The 18,955-nt window shown below is 48.7% G+C and overlaps 1 protein-coding gene across 1 annotated transcript in view; it reads right to left on the reverse strand.

The window, feature by feature from the left end:
- The window catches only part of LOC142906513 (mitochondrial pyruvate carrier 2-like), a 32,196-nt gene that overhangs the window by 12,885 nt on the left and 356 nt on the right, over positions 1–18,955 (reverse strand). Inside the window, exons 2-3 of the mRNA XM_076054501.1 lie at positions 13,601–13,641; positions 5,087–5,171 (exon numbers count right to left, since the gene is read on the reverse strand). Coding sequence (XP_075910616.1) covers positions 5,087–5,171; positions 13,601–13,641 — 126 coding nt within the window. The remainder of the gene's footprint in view (positions 1–5,086; positions 5,172–13,600; positions 13,642–18,955) is intronic.

Consider the following 18,955-nt stretch of genomic DNA (forward strand, 5'->3'; position numbering starts at 1 on the left):
GCTGTGTGTGCGATGGTTGTGTGTGCGATGGCTGTGTGTGTGATGGCTGTGTGTGTGATGGCTGTGTGTGATGGCTGTGTGTGTGAGGGCTGTGTGTGTGATGGTTGTGTGTGTGATGGCTGTGTGTGTGATGGCTGTGTGTGTGATGGCTGTGTGTGTGATGGCTGTGTGTGTGATGGCTGTGTGTGTGATGGCTTGTGTGTGATGGCTGTGTGTGTGATGGCTGTGTGTGTGATGGCTGTGTGTGTGATGGCTGTGTGTGTGGTGGCTGTGTGTGATGGCTGTGTGTGTGATGGCTGTGTGTGTGATGGCTGTGTGTGTGATGGTTGTGTGTGATGGCTGTGTGTGTGATGGCTGTGTGTGATGGCTGTGTGTGTGATGGCTGTGTGTGTGATGGCTGTGTGTGTGATGGCTGTGTGTGTGATGGCTGTGTGTGATGGCTGTGTGTGTTATGGCTGTGTGTGTGATGTCTGTGTGTGTGATGGCTGTGTGTGTGATGGCTGTGTGTGTGATGGCTGTGTGTGTGATGGCTGTGTGTGCGATGGCTGTGTGTGCGATGGCTGTGTGTGATGGCTGGGTGTGCGATGGCTGTGTGCGATGGCTGTGTGTGTAATGTCTGTGTGTGTGATGGCTGTGTGTGTGATGGCTGTGTGTGTGATGGCTGTGTGTGTGATGGCTGTGTGTGTGATGGCTGTGTGTGTGATGGCTGTGTGTGTGATGGCTGTGTGTGTGATGGCTGTGTGTGTGATGGCTGTGTGTGTGATGGCTGTGTGTGTGTGATGGCTGTGTGTGTGATGGCTGTGTGTGTGATGGCTGTGTGTGTGATGGCTGTGTGTGTTGGCTGTGTGTGATGGCTGTGTGTGCGATGGCTGTGTGTGTGATGGCTGTGTGTGTGATGGCTGTGTGTGTGATGGCTGTGTGTGTGTGATGGCTGTGTGTGTGATGGCTGTGTGTGTGATGGCTGTGTGTGTGATGGCTGTGTGTGTGATGGCTGTGTGTGTGATGGCTGTGTGTGTGATGGCTGTGTGTGATGGCTGTGTGTGTGATGGCTGTGTGTGTGATGGCTGTGTGTGCGATGGCTGTGTGTGCGATGGTTGTGTGTGTGATGGTTGTGTGTGTGATGGTTGGGTGTGTGATGGCTGTGTGTGTGATGGTTGTGTGTGTGATGCCTGTGTGTGTGATGTCTGTGTGTGTGATGGCTGTGTGTGTAATGTCTGTGTGTGTGATGGCTGTGTGTGATGGCTGTGTGTGTGATGGCTGTGTGTGTGATGGCTGGGTGACCCAGCAGCCAGACCTCCTCGCCTTGCCGGGGAGGAGCTCACCGAACGGTGGGGTGACTGTGTCCAGACCTCTCAAGGACATGGCCACGCCACACCCACCAGCTCACGCGAGTGGACTGGGGCAAGGTTGAGCGACTTTCACAATCGCAATCGCCCCCTCCACCCCCCGCCGTGCCCCGCACGTGCCCGAAGTGGATGTGGATGTAAAAATCGGTGGAAGCAGCACGAGCCCATGTGGATCCGCTCAGCCCAAAAAAGATCAAAAACACACAACGTGTTTACGAGCAAATTCACGGTCTCCCCCTGGCTCAAGGTCACTGCTGGAGCCAAAGCCACCCCCACCTCCCCCATCCACGGGTAGCCCCTCCCTGGGGGTACCCCCGGTGGGAGCCGTCCATGCTTCAGTCAGCTGTCAGTAGGGGTGGGGTCCTATAGTCTATGTGAGTGAGTGTCTCTATGTATCGGAGGGTCTCTATGTATCTCTATGTATCTCTGTGTGTCTCTATGTATCTCTGTGTCTCTCTATGTATCTCTGAGTGTCTCTATTCATCTCTATGTATCTCTGAGTGTCTCTATGCATCTCTATGTATCTCGGTGTGTCTCTATGTAGCTCTGTATGTCTCTATGTATCTCTGTGTGTCTCTATGCATCGGAAGGTCTCTATGCATCTCTATGTATATCTGAGTGTCTCTATGCATCTCTATGTATCTCGGTGTGTCTCTATGTATCTCCGTGTGTCTCTATGTATCGGAGGGTCTCTATGCATCTCTGTGTGTCTCTATGTATCTCTGAGTGTCTCTATGCATCTCTATGTATCTCTGTGTGTCTCTATGTATCGGAGGGTCTCTATGCATCTCTATGTATCTCTGAGTGTCTCTATGCATCTCTATGTATCTCGGTGTGTCTCTATGTATCTCTGTGTGTCTCTATGTATCGGAGTGTCTCTATGCATCTCTATGTATCTCTGAGTGTCTCTATGCATCTCTGTGTGTCTCTATGTATCTCTGAGTGTCTCTATGCATCTCTATGTATATCTGAGTGTCTCTATGCATCTCTATGTATCTCGGTGTGTCTCTATGTATCTCTGTGTCTCTGTATCGGAGGGTCTCTATGCATCTCTGTGTGTCTCTATGTATCTCTGAGTGTCTCTATGCATCTCTATGCATCTCTGTGTGTCTCTATGTATCTCTGAGTGTCTCTATGCATCTCTATGTATCTCTGAGTGTCTCTATGCATCTCTGTGTGTCTCTATGTATCTCTGAGTGTCTCTATGCATCTCTATGTATCTCTGAGTGTCTCTATGAATCTCTGTGTGTCTCTATGTATCTCTGAGTGTCTCTATGCATCTCTATGTATCTCTGAGTGTCTCTATGCATCTCTATGTATCTCGGTGTGTCTCTATGTAGCTCTGTATGTCTCTATGTATCTCTATGTATCTCTGTGTGTCTCTATGTATCGGAGGGTCTATATGCATCTCTATGTATCTCTGAGTGTCTCTATGCATCTCTATGTATCTCGGTGTGTCTCTATGTATCTCTGTGTGTCTCTATGTATCGGAGGGTCTTGTCTCTATGTATCTCTGAGTGTATCTATGCATCTCTATGTATCTCTGAGTGTCTTTATGTATCTCTGAGTGTCTCTATGCATCTCTATGTATCTCTGAGTGTCTCTATGTATCTGTATGTATCTCGGTGTGTCTCTATGTATCTCTGTGTCTCTGTATCGGAGGGTCTCTATGCATCTCTATGTATCTCTGAGTGTCTCTATGCATCTCTGTGTGTCTCTATGTATCTCTGAGTGTCTCTATGCATCTCTATGTATCTCTGAGTGTCTCTATGTATCTCTGAGTGTCTCTATGCATCTCTATGTATCTCTGAGTGTCTCTATGCATCTCTATGTATCTCTGAGTGTCTCTATGCATCTCTGTGTGTCTCTATGTATCTCTGAGTGTTTCTATGCATCTCTATGTATCTCGGTGTGTCTCTATGCATCTCTGTGTGTCTCTATGTATCGGAGGGTCTCTATGCATCTCTGTATCTCTGAGTGTCTCTATGCATCTCTATGTATCTCTGAGTGTCTCTATGTAGCTCTGAGTGTCTCAATGCATCTCTATGTATCTCTGTGTGTCTCTATGTATCTCTGTGTGTCTCTATGTATCGGAGTGTCTCTATGCATCTCTATGCATCTCTGAGTGTCTCTATGCATCTCTGTGTCTCTATGTATCTCTGAATGTCTCTATGCATCTCTATGTATCTCTGAGTGTCTCTATGTATCTCTGAGTGTCTCTATGCATCTCTATGTATCTCTGAGTGTCTCTATGCATCTCTATGTATCTCTGAGTGTCTCTATGCATCTCTGTGTGTCTCTATGTATCTGAGTGTTTCTATGCATCTCTATGTATCTTGGTGTGTCTCTATGCATCTCTGTGTGTCTCTATGTATCGGAGGGTCTCTATGCATCTCTGTATCTCTGAGTGTCTCTATGCATCTCTATGTATCTCTGAGTGTCTCTATGTATCTCTGAGTGTCTCAATGCATCTCTATGTATCTCTGTGTGTCTCTATGTATCTCTGAGTGTCTCTATGTATCTCTGAGTGTCCCAATGCATCTCTATGTATCTCTGTGTGTCTCTATGTATCTCTGTGTGTCTCTATGTATCGGAGTGTCTCTATGCATCTCTATATGTCTCGATGCATCTCTATGTACCTGTGTGTCTCTGCGTGTCCCTGCGTCACTGTGTATCTATGTATCTCTGCTTGTCTCTAAGTATCTCCGTGGGTCTCTATGCATCCCCATAAGTCTCTGCGAGTCTCTATGGGTCTCCGCGTCTCTGTGAATCTGCGTGTCTCTGAGTGTCTCTGTATATCTGCGTGCCTCTGCGTCTCTGTGTGTCTGTGTGTCCGTGTATCGCTGTGTGTCTCCGTGCGTCTCCGTGCGTCTGTGTGTCTGTGTGTCTCCGCGTGTCTCCGTGTGTCTCCGTGTGTCTGTGTGTGTGTCTGTGTGTGTCTGTGCGTGAGTGTCTCCGTGCGTCTCCGTGTGTCTGTGTCTCCGCGTGTCTCCGTGTGTCTGTGTGTCTGTGTGTCTGTTTCCGCATCTCTGTGTGTCTCCGTGCGTCTGTGCGTGAGTGTCTCCGTGCGTCTCCGTGTGTCTGTGTCTCTGCGTGTCTCCGTGTGTCTGTGTGTCTGTGTGTCTGTTTCCGCGTCTCTGTGTGTCTCCGTGCGTCTGTGCGTGAGTGTCTCCGTGTGTCTGTGTGTGCGTCTCCGTGCGTCTCCGTGCGTCTGTGTCTCCGCGTGTCTCCGTGCGTGTCTGTGTGTCTGTCTCCGCATCTCCGTGTGTCTCCGTGTGTCTGTGTCTCCGTGTGTCTCCATGTGTCTGTGTGTGTCTGTGTCTCCGTGCGTCTCCGCGTGTCTGTGCGTGAGTGTCTCCGTGTGTCTGTGCGCGAGTGTCTCCGTGTGTCTCCGTGTGTGTCTCCGCGTCTCCGTGTGTCTCCGCGTGTCTCTGTGTGTGTGTGTCTCCGTGTGTCTCCATGTGTCTGTGTGTGTCTGTGTCTCCGTGCGTCTCCGCGCGCGAGTGTCTCCGTGTGTCTGTGCGTGAGTGTCTCCGTGTGTCTCCGTGTGTGTCTCCGCGTCTCCGTGTGTCTCCGCGTGTCTCCGCGTGTCTCCGCGTGTGTGTGCGTGTCTCCGTGTGTCTCCGTGTGTGTCTCCGCGTCTCCGTGTGTCTCCGTGTGTCTCCGTGTGTGTCTCCGCGTCTCCGTGTGTCTCCGCGTGTCTCCGCGTGTCTCCGTGTGTGTGTGCGTGCACGAGCTACCTGTGGCCGTGAGCACTCCGGATTGGGCGGCGCTGAGCTTGTCGGCGGGGCGCAAGAGATCAGCCAATCCCGCGATCACCAGGCCCTAGACAAAGACAAAGGTTCCACACAGGTAGCCTCCAGCAGGGCCGTTCGGGGCAAGTGCTGTCAGCACAGCGCGCCAACCGCTGCGCCACCACTCCCCACCCACAAAGACAAAGGTTCCACCCCGGGTAGCCTCTCGTAGGGCTGTCGGGGCAAGTGCTGTTAGCGAGCACCACCGATGAAGGCCGGCACGGCACACGAGGGGGTGGGTGACCAGCACCGCGCCCGGCCGACTTTGTCTCCTCAGTGGCGATGTTCACACACCGCACCAGGTACTCATTTGAGGCTGAGTCGACCTAGGGGAGGCCCAGGACCGGTTCAGATAATCGTCACCGGTGTTGGCCGTGAGCGTGGAATCGAACGCGAGTCGCCAGGTTCGTAGCGCAGCGTCGCGCTAACCGCTACACTACCGCTCTACGACACACATACACTCAAGCTGGAATGTGTTTTCCCCTCTCTGACCTTGGGCCACACACACAGCACAGCACAGTATCTGCCCTGTATGTGTGTGGCCCAAACAACACGACACAGTGATATGCGATATCACTCATGACACCCAGGCAAAGCTCCCCGTGTAGCCCCTAGCAGGCTTCAGGGGCAAGTATGTTGCGTGTATGAATGTTGAACTTCTTTTGCACCATACGTAGCCAACCGTGCTAATCGGAGGTGCGGGGAGAGCAAAGCCACAACATGAAGCTGGTTGTAATTACTGGTGAGACGTCGTACTCAGATTGTAAATGTTGTGGTTTTGCTCTCCGTTTAGTGCTGTACTAGTAGCGAATTGGCACGTTCTGTTAACGTGACAAACCTTTACCAATCGGCAGTGTCGGGTGGTGGGGAGTTTAACGGCGCATTGATATTTACGCGATCCACCCCAACAAAACCTGTATTATGTATTATTCTGAGAGTCAATGATGATGAATGGATTGCATGAATGGGGTGAATGAGTGATAGCCACGTGGTAGGAATATGAATAGGGAGCAGTAACTGTGGCGGTGGTTATGAGGGGGAGTTGACGGTGGGGTCGTGGTGAGCTCGAGGCAACGAGAAGAGAGAGTCGAGTGAGGAGCGGGAACTTGGTGATGCGAAGATGACTGACGCTATCCACACATACAAACACAGAGACAATTTCAACCGAGAAGATGGATTCTGGCTTAGCAATCATTGGAAGGATTTGATAAACCATTTCAGGTCTTAATTGATTGTTCACGCTTACAGTGGCTTTCAGACCGCACCCATTATTTTCGTCTCCCCCCTCCTCTTTTCCGAACATAGATGGACTCGTCCATCTGAACAAAACTGTCAAATCGCTCTCCGTGGTGCTAACGTTGAAAATAAACCCGCCACTTTTTTCAAATTTTCTTGCTGTGGTTTTCACACCTGATGATGATTGCTTGTGTTGCAGTAGAAACGTCGTGAGAATTTTATATTTTTATTATTATTTTGTTTCCCTCCTACGTGACTTTACCGAAAGAACCAAGAATATGAATCCCTGCAGTCACGAAAGCTTTAAATCAAAAAATGACTGCTTCAAGTTTGTTCCAGCGAAGGAGCGTGGGACGAGCAGGGGGCGCCCCCCCCCCCCCGCCCATAGCGACGGACCGGGCGGTCGCCCTCGGGCGTGCGACCCAGGTAAGTGGGGGGGGGGGGGGGGGCGCCAAATTTACCGTTTCAAAATCGGCGCGCACGTAAGAGAGGGAATATGAATTAGAATTTGTTTCTCAACATTTCTGAGACTGTATCGGTTGGAGAGAGAGCGAGACAGCGAGAGAGCGAGAGAAGAGAAAGCGAGAGAGAGCGAGAGAGAGAGCGAGAGAGAGCGAGAGAGAGCGAGAGAGAGCGAGAGAGAGAGCGAGAGAGAGAGCGAGAGAAGAGAGAGAGCGAGCGAGCGAGAGAGCGAGCGAGAGAACGAGAGGGAGAGAGTGAGTGAGAGAGAGAGAGAGAGCGAGAGAAGAGAGCGAGCGAGCGAGCGAGAGAGCGAGAGAGAGAACGAGAGGGAGAGAGAGAGCGAGCGAAGGCGTGGATTGAGCATGAGGAGGAGAGAGCGACGGCAAAGATTGAGAACGTAGAGGGCGTTAAGGGGAAGCGTGGCAGATTCCGGTACTCATATCAAGCCCAGTCAGCCTCGGGGGGAAGTGTCCGAGCACCAGGTTCAGGTGACATATTGGGTTCAGTGTTGAGCGGGAATGGAACTCGGGTCTCTACCAGGGTTCGTAGCGCAGCGCTGCGTTTTATTTGACTGGGCGCAGGAAGGCCTCTGCCGAGCTGCTGTGCGGCTCTTTTGAGAAGCGACTCTGAATACCGCCAAGGATTTCTCAACCGAGTAGCTCAACATCATCATCATCATCACACTCGTGTCTGAGAATGTAGAGTAGAAGCCAAATTACTCATGAATATGCATAGATACCCATACTCCTATAAACCCAAACAGACCCACTGAGACCCATACAGACCAAACAGAGACCCACAGAGACCCACAGAGACCCATAAAGACCCAGAGAGACCCATACAGACCAAACAGAGACCTATACAGACCAAACAGAGACCCATAAAGACCCACAGAGACCCATACAGACCAAACAGAGACCTATACAGACCAAACAGAGACCCATACAGACCAAACAGAGACCCACAGAGACCCATACAGACCCATACAGACCCACAGATTACCCATACAGACCAAACAGAGACCCACAGAGACCTATACAGACCAAACAGAGACCCATACAGACCCACAGAGACCCATACAGAGCCAGAGAGACCCATACAGACCCACAGAGACCAATACAGACCAAACAGAGACCCACACAGGCCCACAGAGACCCATAGAGACCCGTACAGACCTACAGAGACCCGTACAGACCAGAGACCCACACAGACTCACAGAGACCCATACAGACCCACAGAGACCCATACAGACCCACAGAGACCCATACAGACCCAGAGAGCCATACAGACCAAACAGAGACCCACACAGACCCACAGACACCCATACAGACCCACAGAGACCTATACAGACCCAGAGAGCCATACAGACCAAACAGAGACCCACACAGACCCAGAGAGACCCATACAGACCCACAGAGACGCATTCAGACCCACAGAGACCCATACAGAACAAACAGAGACCCATACAGACCCACAGAGACCCATACAGACCAAACAGGGACCCACACAGACCCAGAGAGACCCATACAGACCCACAGAGACCCATTCAGACCCACAGAGACCCATACAGAACAAACAGAGACCCATACAGAGCCAGAGAGACCCATACAGACCAAACAGAGACCCACAGAGACGCACAGAGACCCATACAGACCCACAGAGACCCATACAGACCAAAGAGACCCACAGAGACCTACAGAGACCCATACAGACCAAACAGAGACCAATAGAGACCAAAGAGACCCACAGAGACCTACAGAGACCCATACAGACCAAACAGAGACCCATACAGACCAAACAGAGACACACAGAGACCCATACAGACCCACAGAGACCCATACAGACCCACAGAGACCCATACAGACCCACAGAGACCCATACAGACCCACAGAGACCCATGCAGACCCACAGAGACTCATACAGACCCACAGAGACCCATGCAGACCCAGAGAGCTATACAGACCAAAGAGAGACCCACACAGATCCAGAGAGACCCATACAGACCCACAGAGACCCATACAGACCCAGAGAGCCATACAGACCAAACAGAGACCCACACAGACCCACAGACACCCATACAGACCCACAGAGACCTATACAGACCCAGAGAGCCATACAGACCAAACAGAGACCCACACAGACCCACAGACACCCATACAGACCCACAGAGACCTATACAGACCCAGAGAGCCATACAGACCAAACAGAGACCCACACAGACCCAGAGAGACCCATACAGACCCACAGAGACCCATTCAGACCCACAGAGACCCATACAGAACAAACAGAGACCCATACAGACCAAACAGAGACCCATTAAGACCAAACAGAGACCCACACAGACTCACAGAGACCCACAGAGACCCACACAGACCCACAGAGACCCACAGAGACCCGTACAGACCCACAGAGACCCATACAGACCCACAGAGACCTACAGAGACCCATACAGACCAAACAGAGACCCACAGAGACCCATACAGACCCACAGAGACCCATACAGAGCCAGAGAGACCCATACAGACCCACAGAGACCTATACAGACCAAACAGAGACCCACACAGACCCACAGAGACCCATACAGACCCACAGAGACCCACAGAGACCGGTACAGACCCACAGAGACCCATACAGACCCACAGAGACCTACAGAGACCCATACAGACCAAACAGAGACCCACAGAGACCCATACAGACTCACAGAGACCCATACAGACCCACAGAGACCCATACACACCCACAGAGACACATACAGACCAAACAGAGACCCATACAGACCCACAGAGACCCATGCAGACCCACAGAGACTCATACAGACCCACAGAGACCCATGCAGACCCAGAGAGCCATACAGACCAAAGAGAGACCCACACAGATCCAGAGAGACCCATACAGACCCACAGAGACCCATACACACCCAGAGAGCCATACAGACCCACAGAGACCCGTACAGGCCCACAGAGACCCACAGAGACCCATACAGACCCACAGAGACTCATACAGACCTAGAGAGACCCATACAGACCAAACAGAGACCCATACAGACCAAACAGAGACCCATAGACACCCACAGAGACCCATACAGACCCACATAGACCCATATAGACCCAGAGAGACTCATACAGACCCAGAGAGACCCATACACACCCAGAGAGACCCATACACACCCAGAGAGACCCATACAGACCAAACAGAGACCCACAGAGACCCATACAGACCCAGAGAGACCCATACACACCTAGAGAGACCCAAACAGACCCACAGAAACCCATACAGACCCACAGAGACCCATACAGACCAAACAGAGACCCATACAGACGCACAGAGACCCATACAGACCCACAGAGACCCATACAGACCCACAGAGACCCATACAGACCCAGAGAGACCCACAGAGACCCATACAGACCCACAGAGACCCATACAGACCCAGAGAGACCCATACAGACCCACAGAGACCTATCCAGACCCACAGAGACCCATACAGGCCCACAGAGACCCATACAGACCCACAGAGACCTATACAGACCCAGAGAGACCCATACAGACCCACAGAGACCCATACAGACCCACAGAGACCCATACAGACCCAGAGAGACCCACAGAGACAAATACAGACCAAACATAGACCCATACAGACCCACAGAGAGCCATACAGACCCACAGAGACCCATACAGACCCATACAGACCCACAGAGACCCATACAGACCCACAGAGACCCATACAGACCAAACAGAGACCCATACAGAGCCACAGAGACCCATGCAGACCCACAGAGACCCATACAGACCCAGAGAGACCCATACAGACACAGAGAGACCCACAGAGCCCCGTACAGCCCCACATAGACCCATACAGACCCACAAAGACCCATACAGACCCACAGAGACCCATACAGACCCACAGAGACCCATACAGACCCACAGAGACCCATACAGACCAAACAGAGACCCATACAGACCCACAGAGACCCATACAGACCCAGAGAGATAGACTTAGACTCATGCTTAGAGACCGATAGAAATGGATAGAAACCTATACTCATAAGAGACCCATAGCGATACACAGATGCCCATACTCAGAGAGCCATAATCAGAGAGTTGTTGAGTTAAAGAGTTGTTGAGTTAAAGAGTTGTTGAGTTAAAGAGTTGTTGAGTTAAAGAGTTAAAGAGTTGTTGAGTTAAAGAGTTGTTGAGTTAAAGAGTTAAAGAGTTGTTGAGTTAAAGAGTTAAAGAGTTAAAGAGTTGTTGAGTTAAAGAGTTGTTGAGTTAAAGAGTTAAGTAGTTGTTGAGTTAAATAGTTGTTGAGTTAAAGAGTTGTTGAGTTAAAGAGTTGTTGAGTTAAAAAGTTAAAGAGTTGTTGAGATAAAGAGTTGTTGAGTTGAAGAGTTGTTGAGTTAAAGAGTTGTTGAGTTTAAGAGTTGTTGAGTTAAAGAATTAAAGAGTTGTTGAGTTAAAGAGTTGTTGAGTTAAAGAGTTGTTGAGTTAAAGAGTTAAAAAATTGTTGAGTTAAAGACGTTGTTGAGTTAAAGAGTTGTTGAGTTAGAGTTAAAGAGTTAAAGAGTTGTTGAGTTAAAGAGTTAAAGAGTTGTTGAGTTAAAGAGTTGTTGAATTAAAGAGTTAAAGAGTTGTTGAGTTAAAGAGTTGTTGAGTTAAAGAGTTAAAGAGTTGTTGAGTTAAAGAGTTGTTGAGTTAAAGAGTTGTTGAGGTAAAGAGTTGTTGAGTTAAAGAGTTGTTGAGTTTAAAGAGTTAAAGAGTTGTTGAGTTAAAGAGTTGTTGAGTTAAAGAGTTGTTGATTTAAAGAGTTAAAGAGTTGTTGAGTTAAAGAGTTGTTGAGTTAAAGAGTTGTTGATTTAAAGAGTTAAAGTGTTGTTGAGTAAAAGAATTAAAGAGTTGTTGAGTTAAAGAGTAGTTGAGTTAAAGAGTTGTTGAGTTAAAGAGTTGTTGAGTTGTTGAGTTAAAGAGTTGTTGAGTTAAAAAGTTGTTGACTTAAAGAGTTGAGTTAAAGAGTTAAAAAGTTGTTGAGTTAAAGAGTTAAAGAGTTGTTGAGTTAAAGAGTTAAAGAGTCGTTGAATTAAAGACTTGATGAGTTAAAGAGTTACAGAGTTAAAGAGTTGTTGAGTTAAAGAGTTGTTGAGTTAAAGAGTTAAAAAGTTGTTGAGTTAAAGAGTTGTTGAGTTAAAGAGTTAAAGAGTTGTTGAGTTAAAGAGTTGTTGAGTTAAAGAGTTGTTGAGGTAAAGAGTTGTTGAGTTAAAGAGTTGTTGAGTTTAAAGAGTTAAAGAGTTGTTGAGTTAAAGAGTTGTTGAGTTAAAGAGTTGTTGAGTTAAAGAGTTGTTGAGTTAAAGAGTTAAAAAGTTGTTGAGTTAAAGAGTTGTTGAGTTAAAGAGTTAAAAAGTTAAAGAGTTGTTGAGTTAAAGAGTTGTTGAGTTAAAGAGTTAAAAAGTTGTTGAGTTAAAGAGTTGTTGAGTTAAAGAGTTAAAAAGTTAAAGAGTTGTTGAGTTAAAAAGTTAAAGAGTTGTTGAGTTAAAAAGTTGTTGAGTTAAAGAGTTGCTGAGTTGTTGAGTTGTTGAGTTAAAGAGTTGTTGAGTTAAAGAGTTGTTGAGTTAAAGAGTTGTTGAGTTAAAGAGTTGTTGAGTTAAATAGTTGTTGAGTTAAAGAGTTGTTGAGTTAAAGAGTTGTTGAGTTAAAGAGTTGTTGAGTTAAAGAGTTAAAAAGTTGTTGAGTTAAAGAGTTGTTGAGTTAAAGAGTTAAAAAGTTAAAGAGTTGTTGAGTTAAAAAGTTAAAGAGTTGTTGAGTTAAAGAGTTGTTGAGTTAAAGAGTTGTTGAGTTAAAGAGTTGTTGAGTTAAATAGTTGTTGAGTTAAATAGTTGTTGAGTTAAATAGTTGTTGAGTTAAAGAGTTGATGAGTTAAATAGTTAAAAAGTTGATGCGTTGTTGAGTTAAAGAGTTGTTGAGTTAAAGAGTTAAAGAGTTGTTGAGTTAAAAGAGTTAAAGAGTTGTTGAGTTAAAGAGTTAAAGAGATGTTGAGTTAAAGAGTTGATGAGTTGTTGAGTTAAAGAGTTGATGAGTTGTTGAGTTAAAGAGTTGTTGAGTTAAAGAGTTAACGAGTTGTTGAGTTAAAGAGTTGATGAGTTGTTGAGTTAAAGAGTTAAAGAGTTGTTGAGTTAAATAGTTGATGAGTTGTTGAGTTAAAGAGTTAAAGAGTTGATGAGTTGTTTAGTTAAAGAGTTAAAGAGTTGATGAGTTGTTGAGTTAAAGAGTTGTTGAGTTAAAGAGTTAAAGAGATGTTGAGTTAAAGAGTTGATGAGTTGTTGAGTTAAAGAGTTGTTGAGTTAAAGAGTTGTTGAGTTAAAGAGTTAAAGAGTTGATGAGTTAAAGAGTTGATGAGTTGTTGAGTTAAAGAGTTGTTGAGTTAAAGAGTTAAAGAGTTGTTGAGTTAAAGAGTTAAAGAGTTGTTGAGTTAAAGAGTTGATGAGTTGTTGAGTTAAAGAGTTGTTGAGTTAAAGAGTTAAAGAGATGTTGAGTTAAAAAGTTGATGAGTTGTTGAGTTAAAGAGTTGTTGAGTTAAAGAGTTAAAGAGTTGTTGAGTTAAAGAGTTAAAGAGTTGTTGAGTTAAAGAGTTGATGAGTTGTTGAGTTAAAGAGTTGTTGAGTTAAAGAGTTGTTTAGTTAAAGAGTTGTTGAGTTAAAGAGTTGTTGAGTTAAAGAGTTGATGAGTTGTTGAGTTAAAGAGTTAAAGAGTTGTTGAGTTGTGTTCCCTCACCCATTTCATGGTGGGAGCCCAGAAGAACACGGTCCTTGGGCCTGCAGAAGACAAAAGACAACGGTCCCCCATGTAGCCTTTAGCAGTCTGTAGGCGCAAGTGCTGCGAGTGGCGAGCAGCAGCTCCTGTGGTGCCGCGCCGCCTCCGGTACTCAGACCCAGACCCAGTCGGCCTCGGGGAAGGTGTCCCAGGGTTCAGTTGAGATGTTGTGTACACACCTTGTGTATGTGTGTGTACACACCTTGTGTGTGTGTGTGTACACACCTTGTGTGTGTGTGTGTGTACACACCTTGTGTGTGTGTGTACACACCTTGTGTGTGTGTGTGTACACACCTTGTGTGTGTGTGTACACACCTTGTGTGTGTGTGTGTACACACCTTGTGTGTGTGTGGACACACCTTGTGTGTGTGTGTACACACCTTGTGTGTGTGTGTGTACACACCTTGTGTGTGTGTGTACACACCTTGTGTGTGTGTACACACCTTGTCTGTGTGTGTGTACACACCTTGTGTGTGTGTGGACACACCTTGTGTGTGTACACACCTTGTGTGTGGACACACCTTGTGTGTGTGTGTACACACCTTGTGTGTGTGTGTACACCTTGTGTGTGTGTGTACACCTTGTGTGTGCACACCTTGTGTGTGTGTGTACACACCTTGTGTGTGTGTGTACACACACACCTTGTGTGTGTGTGTGTACACACCTTGTCTGTGTGTGTGTACACACCTTGCGTGTGTGTGGACACACCTTGTGTGTGTGTGTACACACCTTGTGTGTGTGTGTACACACCTTGTGTGTGTGTGTACACACCTTGTGTGTGTGTACACACCTTGTGTGTGTGTGTACACACCTTGTCTGTGTGTGTGTACACACCTTGTGTGTGTGTACACACCTTGTGTGTGTGTGGACACACCTTGTGTGTGTGTGTGTACACACACACACACCTTGTGTGTGTGTGTGTGTACACACCTTGTGTGTGTGTGTGTACACCTTGTGTGTGTGTACACCTTGTGTGTGTGTACACACCTTGTGTGTGTACACACACACACCTTGTGTGTGTGTGTACACACCTACCTTGTGTGTGTGTGTACACACCTTGTGTGTGTGTGTACACACCTTGTCTGTGTGTGTGTACACACCTTATGTGTGTGTGGACACACCTTGTGTGTGTACACACCTTGTGTGTGTGTGTGGACACACCTTGTGTGTGTGTGTGTGGACACACCTTGTGTGTGTGTGTGGACACACCTTGTGTGTGTGTGTACACACACCTTGTGTGTGTGTACACCTTGTGTGTGTGTGTACACCTTGTGTGTGTGTACACACCTTGTGTGTGTGTGTACACACCTTGTGTGTGTGTGTGTACACACCTTGTGTCTGTACACACCTTGTGTGTGTGTGCACACCTTGTGTGTGTGTGGACACACCGTGTGTGTGTGTGTGTACACACTTTGTGTGTACACACACACACACAAGGTGTGTACACACACACACACCTTGTGTGTGTGTGTACACACCTACCTTGTGTGTGTGTGTACACACCTACCTTGTGTGTGTGTGTACACACCTTGTGTGTGTGTGTACACACCTTGTCTGTGTGTGTGTACACACCTTGTGTGTGTGTGGACACACCTTGTGTGTGTACACACCTTGTGTGTGTGTGTGGACACACCTTGTGTGTGTGTGTGGACACACCTTGTGTGTGTGTGTGGACACACCTTGTGTGTGTGTGTGTTGTACAGACCTTGTGTGTGTGTGAACACCTTGTGTGTGTGTGTGTACACCTTGTGTGTGTGTACACACCTTGTGTGTGTGTGTACACACCTTGTGTGTGTGTGTGTACACACCTTGTGTGTGTGTGTGTACACACCTTGTGTGTGTACACACCTTGTGTGTGTGTACACACCTTTTGTGTGTGTGTGTGTGGACACACCGTGTGTGTGTGTGTGTACACACTTTGTGTGTGTGTGTACACCTTTTGTGTCTGTGTGTACACACCTTGTGTGTGTTTGTGTGTACACACCTTGTGTGTTTGTGTGTACACACCTTGTGTGTTTGTGTGTACACCTTGTGTGTGTGTGTACACACCTTGTGTGTGTGTGTGTGCACACCTTGTGTGTGTGTGTGTGTGTGCACACCTTGTGTGTGTGTGTGCACACCTTGTCTGTGTGTGTGTGCACACCTTGTGTGTGCGTGGACACACCTTGTGTGTGTACACACCTTGTGTGTGTGTGTGGACACACCTTGTGTGTGTGTGTGGACACACCTTGTGTGTGTGTGTGGACACACCTTGTGTGTGTGTGTGTTGTACAGACCTTGTGTGTGTGTGAACACCTTGTGTGTGTGTGTGTACACCTTGTGTGTGTGTACACACCTTGTGTGTGTGTGTACACACCTTGTGTGTGTGTGTGTACACACCTTGTGTGTGTGTGTGTACACACCTTGTGTGTGTACACACCTTGTGTGTGTGTACACACCTTTTGTGTGTGTGTGTGTGTGGACACACCGTGTGTGTGTGTGTGTACACACTTTGTGTGTGTGTGCACACCTTGTGTGTGTGTGTACACCTTGTGTGTGTGCGTACACCTTGTGTGTGTGCGTACATACCTTGTGTGTGTACGTACACACACCTTGTGTGTGTGTACGTACACACACCTTGTGTGTGTGTTCACCTTGTGTGTGTGTGTCTGTCTGTGTGTCTGCCTGTGTGTCTGTCTGTGTGTGTGTACCTGTATATGTGTGTCTGTGCGTGTCTGTGTGTGTCTGTGTGTGTGTGTGTCTGTGTGTGTGTCTCTCTGTGTCTCCGTGTCTCCCTGTGTCTCTGTCTCCCTGTGTCTCCGTGTCTCCCTGTGTCTCCGTGTTTCCCTGTGTCTCCGTGTTTCCCTGTGTCTCCGTGTTTCCCTGTGTCTCTCTGTGTCCCCCCTGTGTCTGTCTCTGTGTCTCTCCTGTGTCTCTAAGTCTCTAAGTCTCTCTGTGTCTCTCTGTGTCTCTCCGTGTCTCTCCTGTCTCCCTGTGTCTCTGTCTCCCTGTGTCTCTCTGTGTCTCTCCTGTATCTCTCCTGTGTCTGTCTCTGTGTCTCTCCTGTGTCTCTCTGTGTCTCTCTGTGTCTCTCTGTGTCTCTCCTGTCTCCCTGTGTCTCCCTGTGTCTCTGTCTTCCTGTGTCTCTCCTGTGTCTCCCTGTTTCTCGGTGTCTCTCTCTGTGTCTCTCCTGTGTCTCCCTGTGTCTCTGTCTCTCTCGGTGTCTCTCCTGCGCCTCTCCTGCGTGTCTCTCTGTCTCTCTGTGTCTCTCCTGTCTCCCTGTGTCTCCCTGTGTCTCCCCTGTGTCTCCTGTGTCTCTCCTGTCTCTCTGTGTCTCTCCTGTGTCTCTGCGTCTCTCCTGTGTCTCCCTGTGTCTCTCTGTGTCTCCCTGTTTCTCTCTGTGTCTCCCTGTCTCTCTGTCTCTCCTGTGTCTCTCTGTGTCTCTGTCTTCATGTGTCTCTCCTGTGTCTCCCTGTCTCTCGGTGTCTCTCTCGGTGTCTCTCCTGTGTCTCCGTCTCTCTGTGTCTCTCCTGTCTCTATCCTGTGTCTGTCTTCCTGTGTCTCTCCCTGTGTCTCGGTGTCTCTCTGTGTCTCTCCTGTCTCTGTGTCTCTCCGTCTCTCCTGTGTCTCTGTGTCTCTCCTGTCTCTCCGGTGTCTCTCCTGTGTCTCTCCTGTGTCTCTCCTGTGTCTCTCCTGTCTCTGTGTCTCTCCCGTGTCTCTCCTGTGTCTCCCTTTGTCTATCCTGTGTCTCTGTGTGTCTCTGTGTCTCTCCTGTCTCCCTGTCTCTGTGTCTCCCTGTGTCTCCCTGTGTCTCTGTCTGTCTCCCTGTGTCTCACCCGTGTCTCTCCTGTCTACCTGTGTCTCTCCTGTGTCTCTATGTGTCTCTGTGTTTCTCCTGTCTCCCTGTCTCTGTCTCCCTGTCTCTCTGTGTCTCCCTGTGTCTCCCTGTGTCTCCCTGTGTCTCTGTCTCCCTGTGTGTCTCTGTGTCTCTCCTGTCTCCCTGTCTCTCTGTGTCTCCCTGTGTCTCCCTGTGTCTCCCTGTGTCTCTGTCTCCCTGTGTCTCTCCTGTGTCTCTGTGTCTCTCCTGTCTCCCTGTCTCTCTGTGTCTCCCTGTGTCTCCCTGTGTCTCTCCTGTGTCTCTGTCTTCCTGTGTCTCTCTCTCTGCCCCTCCACCACCACCGACCCCACGCCTGGGCCGCCTCTGTCTCCCTGTGTCTCTCTGTGTCTCTCTGTGTCTCTCCTGTCTCCCTGTGTCTCTCTGTGTCTCTCTGTGTCTCCCTGTGTCTCACTGTGTCTCTGTGTCTCTCTGTGTCTCTCTGTGTCTCCCTGTGTCTCCCTGTGTCTCTCCGTGTCTCTGTGTCTCCCTGTGTCTCCCTGTGTCTCTCCTGTGTCTCTCTGTGTCTGTCTTCCTGTGTCTCTCTGTCTCCCTGTGTCTCTCCTGTCTCTGTGTCTCTCCCGTGTCTCCCTGTGTCTCTGTGTCTCTGTGTCTCTCCCGTGTCTCTCCTGTGTCTCTGTGTCTCTCCTGTCTCCCTGTCTCTCTGTGTCTCCCTGTCTCCCTGTCTCTCTGTGTCTCCCTGTGTCTCCCTGTGTCTCCCTGTGTCTCTCCTGTCTCTCTGTGTCTCCCTGTGTCTCTGTCTCCCTGTGTCTCCTGTGTCTCTCTCTGTCTGCGTCTCTCACTGTGTCTCCCTGTGTCTCTCTGTCTCTCTGTGTCTCTGTGTGTCTCTGTGTCTCTCCTGTCTCCCTGTGTCTCCCTGTGTCTCTGTCTCCCTGTGTCTCCCTGTGTCTCCCTGTCTCTCCCTGTGTCTCTCCCTGTGTCTCCCTGTGTCTCTGTGACTCTCCTGTCTCCCTGTCTCTCTGTGTCTCCCTGTGTCTCTGTGTCTCTCCTGTCTCCCTGTGTCTCCCTGTGTCTCTGTCTCTCCCTGTGTCTCTCTCTGTGTCTCCCTGTGTCTCCCTGTGTCTCTCTCTGTGTCTCCCTGTGTCTCTCTCTGTCTCTCTCTGTCTCTCTCTGTGTCTCTGTCTCCCTGTGTCTCTGTCTCTCTGTGTCACCCTGTGTCTCTCCCTGTGTCTCCCTGTGTCTCTGTCTCCCTGTGTCTCTGTGTCTCTCTGTGTCTCCCTGTGTCTCCCTGTGTCTCTGTCTCTCCCTGTGTCTCTCTCTGTGTCTCCCTGTGTCTCCCTGTGTCTCTCTCTGTGTCTCCCTGTGTCTCTCTCTGTCTCTCTCTGTCTCTCTCTGTGTCTCTGTCTCCCTGTGTCTCTGTCTCTCTGTGTCACCCTGTGTCTCTCCCTGTGTCTCCCTGTGTCTCTGTCTCCCTGTGTCTCTGTCTCTCTCTGTGTCTCCCT

This window comes from Petromyzon marinus, chromosome 66, assembly GCF_048934315.1.
Source record: "Petromyzon marinus isolate PM22_M1 ecotype Great Lakes invasive population chromosome 66, UKy_Petmar_22M1.pri1.0, whole genome shotgun sequence".
Classification (NCBI taxonomy): domain Eukaryota; kingdom Metazoa; phylum Chordata; class Hyperoartia; order Petromyzontiformes; family Petromyzontidae; genus Petromyzon; species Petromyzon marinus.